At 47.3% G+C, this 12,606-nt stretch overlaps 1 protein-coding gene across 1 annotated transcript; it reads left to right on the top strand.

The window, feature by feature from the left end:
- Positions 1–5,506: 5,506 nt before the first annotated feature.
- On the top strand, positions 5,507–9,964 carry LOC125536603 (probable galactinol--sucrose galactosyltransferase 1). Its single transcript, XM_048699850.1, has 13 exons — positions 5,507–5,811; positions 6,532–6,767; positions 6,866–6,956; positions 7,085–7,133; positions 7,220–7,311; positions 7,409–7,516; positions 7,602–7,736; positions 7,827–8,237; positions 8,323–8,464; positions 8,563–8,630; positions 8,770–8,904; positions 8,996–9,213; positions 9,311–9,964. The coding sequence occupies exons 1-13, from the start codon at positions 5,618–5,620 to the stop codon at positions 9,679–9,681; spliced, it is 2,250 nt and encodes a 749-aa protein (XP_048555807.1). The 5' UTR covers positions 5,507–5,617; the 3' UTR covers positions 9,682–9,964.
- The last annotated feature ends 2,642 nt before the right edge of the window (positions 9,965–12,606 follow it).

Genomic DNA, 12,606 nt, shown 5'->3' on the forward strand with positions numbered 1-12,606 from the left:
TCGCGTGGCGGCATAAGCAGCTAGCGGGAGCTAGCAGAGGCATCGTGCTGGGGAACGCAGTATTTCAAAAAAATTACCTACGATCACGCAAGATCTATCTAGGAGATGCATAGCAACGAGCGGGGAGAGTGTGTCCACGTACCCTCATAGACCGAAAGCGGAAGCATTTAGTAACGCGGTTGATGTAGTCGAACGTCTTCGCGATTCAACCAATCCTAGCACCGAACATACGACACCTCTATGTTCAGCACACGTTCAGCTCGATGACGTCCCTCGAGCTCCTGATCCAGTTGAGGACGAGGGAGAGTTTCGTCAGCACGACGGTGTGTTGACGGTGATGACGAAGTTACTGGCGCAGGGCTTCGCCTAAGCACTAAGACGATATAACCGAGGTGTGTAACTATGAAGGGGGGCACCGCACACGGCTAAGAGAAGACTTGGTGTGTCTTTGGGGTGCCCCCCTCCCACGTATATAAAGGAGGGGGGAAGAGGAGGCCGGCCCTAAGGGGGGCGCGCCAAGGGGGGATACCTACTTGGACTCCCGGTCCAGGTCCCCCCTTTTCCTCTTCCAACTAGGAGAAGGAGGGAAGGAGGAAGAGGGGAGAAGGAAAGAGAGGGGGGCACCACCCCCTCCTAGTCCAATTCGGACCAGCCCTTGGGGGGGGCAGCCACCCTTGAGGCCCTTCTCTCCTTTCCACTAAAGCCCATTAAGGCCCATTACTTCCCCCGGGGGGGGGGGGTTCCGGTAACCTCCCGGTACTCCGGAAAATACCCGAAACACTTCGGAACCATTCCGGTGTACGAATATAACCTTCCAATATATCGATATTTACCTCTCGACCATTTCGAGACTCCTCGTCATGTCTATGATCTCATCCGCGACTCCGAACAAACTTCGGCCATCAAATCACATAACTCATAATACAAACCGTCATCAAACGTTAAACGTGTGATCCTACGGGTTCGAGAACTATGTAGACATGCCCGATACATATCTCCGGTCAATAACCAATAGCGGAACCTGGATGCTCATATTGGCTCCTACATATTCTACGAAGATCTTTATCGATCAAACAGCATAACAACATACGTTGTTCCCTTTGTCATCGGTATGATACTTGCCCGAGATTCGATCGTCGGTATCTTCATACCTAGTTCAATCTCGTCATCGAAAAGTCTCTTTACTCGTTCCGTAATGCATCATCCCGTAACTAACTCATTAGTCACATTGCTTGCAAGGCTCATAGTGATGTGCATTACCGAGAGGGCCTAGAGATACCTCTCCGATACACGGAGTGACAAATCCTAATCTCGATCTATGCCAACTCAACAAACACCATCGGAGACACCTGTAGATCATCTTTATAATCACCCAGTTACGTTGTGACGTTTGATAGCACACAAGGTGTTCCTTCAGTATTCGGGAGTTGCATAATCTCATAGTCAGAGGAACATGTATAAGTCATGAAGAAAGCAATAGCAATAAAACTAAACGATTATTATGCTAAGCTAACGGATGGGTCTTGTCCATCACATCATTCTCTAATGATGCGATTCCGTTCATCAAATGACAACACATGTCTATGGTTACGAAACTTAACCATCTTTGATTAACGAACTAGTCAAGTAGAGGCATACTAGGGACACTCTGTTTGTCTATGTATTCACACATGTACTAAGTTTCCAGTTAATACAATTCTAGCATGAATAATAAACATTTATCATGATATAAGAAAATATAAATAACAACTTTATTATTGCCTCTAGGGCATATTTCCTTCACATCGGTAGCTAGCTAGCGCAGGCAGTAGCAACAACAACTAACTCACTAGCTAGCGGCGGCGGGCAGCATCAGCTAGCCCACTCACGCGGCCGCAGCTCGTGGCTCGAGCAACGGGGCAACTCACGGGGCCGTAGCTAGGGTCCGGTGGTTGCCCGTGTTGAGGCATTCTGGCGATGTCGCGCTCATGGAAGACCGTGCCGGGAGCTGAAAGTTCCCTCCCGTCAATCATTTTTTATTTTTTAGGTCCCTGTAAAAATTGCCCCCATTCCCATATGTATTACGGAAACGACCCGGAATATGCAGGACCTCGCAAAAAAATCCGGATGGTCGAATATACCGGATCTATTCGGGGTGAAAAAATCGCCGCCATCCCGTAAACTGGAGTTTATTTTGCCAGATCGCCTGGCTTACGAGATCTCCTGGAGATGATCTAATGGCATCTCCAACACCGTCCTCTAAATTACACTCATGTGCCTGGACATGAATACGGGGCCGACCATCCAACCCTGTCTATGAAATGTTTGTCTCTGTTTTTTTCTTATGTCCGAAGCACTCAAAATAATTGTAGGAAATAGCAATAGCACAATTCATTCATAAATAACATGTAAATATCCTAGCGCAACAGTAGTTCAATTATAAATATTACATTCGGATGTTCAACATGTTTTTCAAGTTCATCGATACAAATTCAGTGTTACTTGAGTCCAACATTGCATCAGTATCCGAGAACGTTGGTCATCCAGACATTGTGGCCCTTAAGCTTCATTCAACAATGTACGGGAGTGAATGATCAACCCTTCATTTTGTGGTACATCGCCACAGTGCATTTGAGATATACAACACGATGATTATCAAGTTGTAACATTGAGTGAATCAATGTATTGATCAATATGTAGAGCAATAAAAAGAAAAACTTACAATCCCCATCATTGACGCGCCTGGTGTCCACCTTATCTCCACTTGTGCAATCACGCCGCAATACTTCATGACAGAGTTTGAGATGATGTGCCACCGGCGGGCTAGTGACTTCACGTTGCGATCATGAATCACATGCAAGTTGTAAGGTGCGAAGTGCTTGTGCTCATGAAAGCAAAGAATGCACATTTCGCCAAATCATTGCGCCCCCTTGCTTCATGCACAATAGTCCGCACTTCTTGCTAACCACGTATCACACAGTAACTCACCCTCCATCACCGAAGTACCACCACCATTGTGCTTGCTCCAAAGAAACAAACGAGAACGCAAAAAAAACAAAGTTCAACGACATTTGGTCGAACGCTTGCCGGGCATGGGTGTCCGACATGGATGTCATCGGCAAGGGGTGGATGATACCTGGCTGCGGATGAATCCAGGGTGGACGAAGAATAGTCGAAGGCGGGCAGGCGCATGGGAGGTCGAAAGACGTTCGACAAGGCATGTGTGGTGCCCGAAGTGATACAGTGACAACACCGTTTTTTTTGGAAAAGACGATGCCGGGTTAGGAGTGTGCAGATATAGAGTAAGGGGGGAAGAAACGAAGTGGGAGAAAAGTGGTCCGAGAGAGAGGGGGTTTTAGTGGACCATGAGTGTCGAAGTCCTACACGATGGACATCCGGACTCCTGCAAACATCGCCAAGTTTGTGGCCGGTTTCCGGAAATTCAGACGTGCAGACGCGTGCGTGGACATTTGTTGCACCGTATTGGATGAAACAAATGTTCGAACAGTTCAGTTCAGATGTTTGCGGACCATTTAAGGGACGTTGTTGGAGATGCCCTAATCTCTGGTCTATGGAAGCTTTGCTAGTTTCAAGATCCACCAGCCCAGCCTCTCGAAGGTGTTTCTGGATAGAGCGCGTGCACGTGTTGTGATTGTCAACATAGTAGTGTGTTTCTCAAAAAAGATCGACGTTGTTTATCAATCGAATGGAAAGAGTAGATATTTTCTTGCTTCTGTTCTGAAAATTACACTCATAGATCACGCGTTTATGTTTGTTTAGGACAATACTCTCTCCGGCCCTTTTTGCTCCGCGTATAAGAATTGTCTGAAGTCAAGCTACATAAAGTTTGATCATATTTATATAAAAAAATATTAATGTCCACAATACTAAATTTATGCAATATGAAAACCAAAATCATGACGCATCTAGTGTTGTTGATTTTCATAGTCTGAATATTGGTATTTTTCTCTATAAATTCAATCAAAGTTTACGAGGTTTGACTTTAGATAAATTTTATATGCAAACTAAAAAAAAGAGTACGTAGCCGCCGTTCTCCTGGCTGGTGTGCTTTGGGAAGCAACAAACCTCTGCGTCTGCGGTCGGCGGGTTCGGGCCACCAATCCCAAAGCAGGCAACAGAGCAGCACGGCGCAGATGCGGCGCGCGCATCACATTCCTTCATGCTCACCGGTCACGGGAATAGGTACCCACTCACCCACGGTCTCCTGGGCCCGAGCACCACGGACGGCCGGCGCAGCGTCCGGAATCAAAACGAGAGATTATCTTTTTCCAAACGTAGAAACGTACCCACTTCATCATCAGAAATTAAAAAACGTAGGAAACGTACCTACCTCAAACATTGAAAAACGTAGGAAACGTACCCCGTTAATAATGTTCAAGCGTCCCTAAAAAAATGTTGAAATATCCGACGAGTCAGCGTCGTGAGTCGGATCTCACGTGGAGCGCCGATTCACGGTCATGGGAATCCCCAGAAATATGATAAGCACAGTCGTGATCAATGGAACCGGGCCGGGGCGATGCCCTGTTTTTACTCCATTTTTTATACGAAAAAAAACACATGATAAGCACAGCGAGAGGTATATATGCACACTACTCAAGCGCTCGCATATTTCGGCCCCCAAAAAGTGATGCTCGTACTGCCCACTGTAGCCAGCTTCCATATTCATATGCGTGGGCGGGGGTGGTCCGGCCTCGACTCAGGACGTGATGCGATGCGATGCGTTGCACCGGCCGGGGCCCTTGTCAGTTGTGCTCGTGTGCCGCACGCTGCCTATCACACTGATCCCGAGTTCATTCATCCGATCCACCATATCATGATGCAAGCGTGTGCACGGAACAACATGCCTTATATTGGAAAAGTTGGGGAACAGGGCATCTATAATCACGAAATTTCTGGCCATGTTTTCTTCCAATCACGAAATTTTAGCCATTTCCACCTTCCAATCACAAAAGGATAGAAGTAACGGCAGATGTTGCCAAGATGACGGATTTAGGCATATTATTGTTCAATAAAATGGCCACATGCATCTCCTAGATGCAAAGGCCGGGAGTCATCCTCCTATTCTAAAAAAATTAAAAAAAATTCCACCTCCACTACCAAGGAGAGTTTGATTTTGCATTCAAAATTTCACGTCTTTCGTCTGAGAAGGTAATCAATTCCGCTTCCCCCTTACATGGTGAGTTTGAATCTGCATTCGAACCCTCTTACCTCCGAGAAAAAGAATAAACAATAGAATGCTCATGTGAATAGAGAGTGCACGTGTGCGTTTAAAGAATGAATGTATGTGCATGTATGTAAGCATCTATGTTTATAGCGTTTTAAAAAAAAGGCACGAGGCAGCGCAGACCTTTCAATTGCAGATCATCTCTACTTACTCCTCGCAAAAACAAAAACAAAATCGTCGCTACTTGCAAAAATAAATAAAAATGATGATCATCTCTACTTCCCCGGGGGTCGAACCGAAAAAGATCCCCACCCCGACGGCTATAAAACCAGGAGAGCGCACTCGGCTGTCTCAACACCACAACCGCGCGCCGCGCCACCACACCCGCAGATCCCCGCCGTCGTAAATCTACTTACGTGCTTTGATTGGAGGGTCGCGGTGCGGGGGAGGAAGATGACGGTGGGAGCCGGGATCGCGGTCCAGGAAGACGGCAGCCTGGCGGCGCTGGGGGCCACGGTCCTGACGGAGGTGCGCGACAATGTGCTCGTCACGCCGGCCGCCGGGGGCGGCATGCTCAACGGCGCGTTCCTCGGCGTCCGGTCGGCCCCCGCCGCCAGCCGCAGCGTCTTCCCCGTCGGCAAGCTCAGGTGAGCTGCGCTGTTGGCGTTCTCCGTTGCTCATGCGATTCCTCAGCTCCCTTCAGCTGTTTTGTCTTGTCCGAGCGGTGTTCTGTCATTTGTTTAACGATTAGAAGCGTGTCTTATCTGATGTCTGCCATGTGCAAGGATCTAGATTCAGACAAAATGATTCTGTTGGAGTGCAATGAACCACTATGCAGTAGTACTGCAGTTTGCAATCTTGTCTTCTCTTGACTTTTTGTAAACAGGAGTAACTCCTGAAAGGTAAAACTTTCAGATGTTCGGTAAAAGTTTCCACACTTTTTTTAAAAAACAGAAAGAAAAATCTCGATACTCCACCAAATTAGTACTCCCTCTGTCCCAAAATAAGTATCTCAACTTTGTACTAACTCTAGTACAAAGTTGTACTAAGCTTGAGACACTTATTTTGTGACGGAGGAATATATGTGAAAAAAGATGTGTTTCACTTTAATTCAAAATTACTGTTCAAGAAGAGTAGTTGGGAACTGTTTTTTTGTTGTTGATGTTGATGAAAGGAAATCCTCAACTCAGTAATAACGTTTTGGGTCCTACCATTACAGTTATTTTCCCCTGAAATAGAAAGTAAACAACCAAGGACCCTTGGGTGGCAAAAATGAATTCTTGGTATTTATGTTACTATAGTTAACTCATACTAAAGATTACAGAATTGGCTGAACTGAAAGAATATGTGGCATGCTGGTGTTTCAGGGACCTGCGATTCATGTGCACGTTCAGGTTCAAGATGTGGTGGATGACACAGAGGATGGGCTCGTCGGGCCGCGACATCCCCGCCGAGACGCAGTTCCTGATCGTCGAGGCCGCCGACGGCGCCGGAGACGAGCAATCCGCGGTGTACACCGTCTTCCTCCCGATCCTGGAGGGCTCATTCCGAGCTGTACTCCAGGGGAACGAAAATAATGAGCTGGAAATTTGCTTGGAGAGTGGTAATTCAGACAATCATGGAAACTTTTCTCCATTGACTTGAGCACAGTTGTTTCATGATGTATAATAGTACTCTTGTTTTTCTTTTTCTTTTTTGCAGGTGATCCAGCCGTAGAATCATTTGAAGGCACCCATCTAGTTTTCGTCGGTGTGGGATCAGATCCGTTTGAGGTCATCACAAATGCTGTCAAGTATGCCAATATTTTCTGTAATTAATCTTCTATTTTAGTACCCTACACTTCTCTTGATCAAATACACCAACTGCTTTCCATGAATGCACTGCTTTCTCACTGACATCACATGAGTTGTCCTTTTGCAGAGCAGTTGAGAGGCACCTGCAGACATTCTCTCACAGGGAAAAAAAGAAGGTACCTTCCTGTAGTAGTACACAGTATCGTATGCATTTTTGCATCCTTGCTATTTCAGTGCCTCTAAAACTCTCACCTTGCTGCAGATGCCAGACATGCTAAACTGGTTTGGCTGGTGCACATGGGATGCATTTTACACTGATGTTACCGCTGAAGGAGTGAAGGAAGGACTAAGGAGGTGTCTTTCTGATCTCGTATATTTCCGCCGATACTATGCTTACCATATGAGAATCATACTGAAATTCCATAATGTATTTTTGTATTTTTCCCCCCAGTTTTGAAAAAGGTGGAACAGCTCCAAAGTTTGTCATAATCGATGATGGGTGGCAATCGGTCAGTATGGACCCTGCTGGAAGTGCATTCGTATCTGATAATGCAGCCAAGTAAGCAGCCAAGAAGAATTTATTTCTCAATCTTTACCTGTCTTGCAGTCGCGATCACTGATATTTGTTTGTCCTGTATCTATAGCTTCGCAAACAGATTATATGATATCAAGGAGAACCACAAATTTCAGAAAAATGGGAGGAAGGGTCACAGGGAAGAAGATCCAGCAAATGGCCTCGCGCATATTGTCAGTGAAATTAAGGGGAAACATGAGCTGAAGTATGATGACACTTGTTTGTTTGTTGCCTCGTACAGCATGATAAATTTGTGTCAGTTCTCATCTTTAATACTTCTCATGCCAAAATTCAGGTACGTTTATGTATGGCATGCGATTACCGGGTATTGGGGTGGCGTAAGGCCTGGTGCCGACGGGATGGAGCATTACCAATCAAAGATGCAATACCCTGTGCCATCACCAGGAGTCCAGAAGAACGAACCCTGCGAGGCCTTCAACAGCATAGCAGATAACGGCCTTGGCCTTGTGGACCCTGACAAAGCATTCAGCTTCTACAATGAGCTCCATTCATATCTTGCATCTGCCGGGGTCGACGGCGTGAAAGTAGACGTGCAGAACATTCTCGAGGCGCTAGGCGGTGGCCATGGTGGGAGAGTGTGTCTGTCTAGGAAGTACCAGCAGGCTCTAGAAGCTTCCATCACACGGAATTTCCACGATAACGGTATAATATGTTGCATGAGCCACAACACTGATAACTTATACAGGTACGCTTTTTTTGCTATTGAACTACATATACTCACTCAAGCTTGGTGCAATTGCCTGAAAATATACGGTTGATCTTTGCCACAGTTCAAAAAGAAACGCGGTTGTGAGAGCCTCTGATGATTTCTGGCCTAGAGACCCAGCTTCACATACCATACACATCGCTTCTGTCGCGTACAATACTGTTTTTCTTGGAGAGTTCATGCAGCCGGACTGGGACATGTTCCATGTGAGTGAGAATCACTGCTCTGTTCTGCTCTCTTGCTTACTACTCTTGATCATGTAGTGCCTGAACTTGTAAGCTTCTTTTCATTGTCGTGCTGACAGAGCGTTCACCCAATGGCGGAATATCACGCTGCGGCGCGGGCAGTCGGCGGTTGCGCTATATACGTGAGGTAACGAACATTACAGAGCAGTAGAGAACTTTCAGCTTTTCCATACGTGTATATCTTTAGACAATTATCAAATTTTTCATTTTCATGTGCTGAAACTGAAAGATATCTTTGATGCTAACTGTGCGTGTGATCATGGCAGTGACAAACCCGGAAACCATGACTTCGATCTGCTGAGGAAGCTTGTGCTTCCTGATGGATCGATCCTGCGAGCCAAACTCCCCGGGAGACCGACCGGGGACTGCCTCTTCTCTGATCCCGCAAGGGACGGCAAAAGGTTAGAACTTGCAGCAACCAACTTTGTTTCTACTAGTTGACGACCCTGACACGGTTCTGAATTTCTCTGAACCGTTTGGTGTGGACTGCAGCATTCTCAAGATCTGGAACCTGAACGCGCACTCCGGCGTGATCGGCGCCTTCAACTGCCAAGGCGCCGGCTGGTGCCGAGAAGGGAAGAAGAACGTCATCCACGACGTGCAGCCCGGGACCATCACCGGGGCCGTCCGGGGACGGGACGTCAGCCGCCTTCTGGAGGTCGCCGGCGATGGCTGGAACGGCGACGTGGTCGTGTACTCGCACGTCGCAGGTAAAGCATCCTTCAACCAGAACCAGCGCGTCGTTGTGATCTTGGACTAACTGACGAGCGATGTGAGTCCTGCCTTTTTCTTCTTCTTTCTCTTCAGGGGAGGTGACCGTCCTGCCGAAGGACGCGGCGCTGCCGGTCACGCTGAAGCCGCGCGAGTACGAGGTGTTCACCGTGGTGCCGCTGAAGCGGCTGCCGAACGGCGCCTCCTTCGCGCCCATCGGCCTGATCGGGATGTTCAACTCCGGCGGGGCGGTGACGGAGGTGAGGCACGGCGGCGACGCCGGCGTGGAGGTGAAGGTGCGGGGCGCGGGCACGGTTGGAGCCTACTCCTCGGCGAGGCCGAAGCGCGTGGCTGTGGATTCGGAGGCGGTTGGTTTCTCCTACAACGACGGCTCCGGCCTGGCCACGTTCGAGGTCGGCGTGCCGGAGCGGGAGCTCTACTCGTGGACGGTCTCGATAGAGTACTGAGACGAGATCGTCTGCTCGGGTGACAGTAAGTTCAGACGAGGGTGTTTCTCGTTGCACAGATCGAATGAAGGTTTCTGAAAGGGCGCCGAAGCCGCGCCTGGGGAAGCTGCGATGTTTGTTCTTGCAGACGTCACGTTGCCGCTAGTTTGTGTTGCCTGTGATTTATTATTTGCGCTGAAGAGTACATGTGCTTGACCTGTATTCCCTGATGGAAGCTAAAAATTGTATTGTGATTTCTGAACACCAACCATTTTAGTGCAGAAAGTTTTTCCTTTTTCTCTTACTACGTATGTGCCCGTGCGTTGCCACGCGGAAAAATATATTTATTAACACAATAAGATGGTTATATTGGACAAATCTTGATGCAAAATAAATAGATAAATACAATAATGTTGTGGTTATATAAAGCATCAATTTTTTTATCATTTACTCCTCCGTCTCAACAAGTGTCTCAATTTTTTATGTCTCGTGTCGATCGCCAGGGAAGCGTTTCGCAACTTCAATACAAAGTTAGACACATATTTTGAGACGCATGGAGTATTAAACTGGTAAAATAGGTATGTACCTGTAATTGATCTGCTTTATTAGGTTTTCAAAGATAAGAGACTGATTGATATTATTTGTCTACAAATAGAGAATTTATTCCTTTTTGTTTAGTTACCAAAAAAATCGATGTTGGACGAAGGGGTGGTGGATAGAAAGTGAAACATGGAACTAGAGAGCAATGGTTGGATAGCTAGGGCGGAGAGTACCTGGACCTATCAAGGTTGGCTCCTACGACGTATGTTTTTTTCTAACAAAGTACAAACGCAGACTGATGGGGATGTACAAAGTACAATGGTGATCAATGGTGTATCGAGAGGTGATGATGAGATTGTAAGGTGCATGTCGACTAACCCGCCCTCGACTTATAAAGGGTACCGAGGCCTACGGTTACATAGAAATCTAGTCGGCTAAGGTGGTTTGAAGAGTCCTCTGCGATCTTCGGATTGGCTTGCCTTGGATGACATGCCGATTCCTTCGTCTTGAAGGCCTACAGGTGGAGATGTCGTCCCAGACCAAGGGATGCATGGTGGGCTACAAACCGGTCTGGTGGGAGACTTCCAGTGGCGCTAGGTTCCCTGGGTTCATGGCATCGTCACTAGCCCCTGAAGAAGTCCTTGAACTCAGCCGCTTATGGACTGTGGTCAAATTTGGTGTGCCGTCTTCAGAATGTGTGACGAGGTATTGACAGGTTCCCGCTGAGGGAGTCCTGGATTAGGGGGGTCTCGGGGGTCCGGACTATTTGATATGGGCCGGACTGATGGGCCGTGAAGATAAAAGTAGAAGACTTTCCCCCGTGTCCGGGTAGGACTCCTACATGCGTGGAAGGCAAGTTTGGTGTCCAAATATGTTATTTCCTTCCCTTACAAACCGACTCTGTACAACCCTAGGCCTCTCCGGTGTGTATATAAACCGGAAGGGTTAGTCCGTAGAGATCACCAGAATTCTCATAGGCTAGACAACTAGGGTTTAGCCATTACGATCTCGAGGTAGATCAACTCTTGTAACCCCTATACTCATTGAATACAATCAAGCAGTGATACGTCCATTTTGCATCATGCTTTTATATCGATATTTATTGCATTATGGGTTGTTATTACACATTATGTCACAATACTTATGCCTATTCTCTCTTATTTTATAAGGTTTACATGAAGAGGGGGAATGCCGGCAGCTAGAATTCTGGGCTGGAAAAGGAACAAATATTATAGACCTATTCTGCACAACTCCAAAAGTCCTAAAACTTCACGGGAGCACGTTTCAGAATATATAAAAATATTGGGCGAAAGAAGTACCAGAGGGGGGCCACCAACCATCCACGAGGGTGGGGGCGCGCCCTACCCCCCTGGGCGCGTCCCCCTGCCTCATGGGCCCCCTGGCAGCCCTCTGATGCCCATCTTTGGATATATGGAGTCTTTCGTCGAGGAAAAATTCATAAGCTAGCTCACGGGACGAAACTCCGCCGCCACGAGGCGGAACCTTGGCAGAACCAATCTAGGGCTCCGGCGTAGCTGTTCTGCCGGGGAAACTTCCCTCCGGAAGGGGGAAATCATCACCATCGTCACCATCATCGATCCTCTCATCGGGAGGGGGTCAATCTCCATCAACATCTTTACCAGTGTTCGACGTATTTTTGTGATTACTATTTTCAGAAGATATAAGTATAAATGTATTTTTTTCTTTCTTCTTTTAATTGCAAGTTATGCACATCTATGTTTTATATTGAGTGTATACGTACACACACGCATTAGGCAATCCTCGATGCAATGGTACGTGCATGCATGCATTTTGAGTTTGCTCACGTACTAACCAATGTATACTTGCACTTGATGCTCCGTGGCATGGACTTATACACACATGCAGGTTACAATCAGAAGGCTGAGTCGATATCTACGGCGCGCCCACAAGATTACATACAGTATGCGTATTTCTTTAAGTGCCGTATATACCGGCCGGCAAGCGCGCGTATACGTACTTGAATACCTGTGATTATTTCAACTAGCAAACACCGGAGATAAGCATGAAGGTGACGATCGAAGGAACCAGGCCCACCGTCAGTCAGCTAGCTAGGTACGCATGAGACGGTTTTCATTTTCTGTGTGCAGGCGTACGCGTCAAGAAGAAGAAAGATAAACATCAGCGGGATGATAAGATTCGGGGGGAGATTGCCATATCTAGTCCAAGAAAATCGGGACGTTTGGCCCGTCTCCATCCGTCGGGTCGCCCATCTCCTGCCTATAAATACACACACCTAGCTACGCAGAGGGGACTCACGTACACACCAATTCTGAAGGCAACTGACGCACGCACACATCCATCTCATAACACCTTCAGCACCCATCCATCGCACAACACCTCAAGCACCCATCCATCCACCACGCA

Source organism: Triticum urartu, chromosome 2, assembly GCF_003073215.2.
Source record: "Triticum urartu cultivar G1812 chromosome 2, Tu2.1, whole genome shotgun sequence".
Classification (NCBI taxonomy): Eukaryota; Viridiplantae; Streptophyta; class Magnoliopsida; order Poales; family Poaceae; genus Triticum; species Triticum urartu.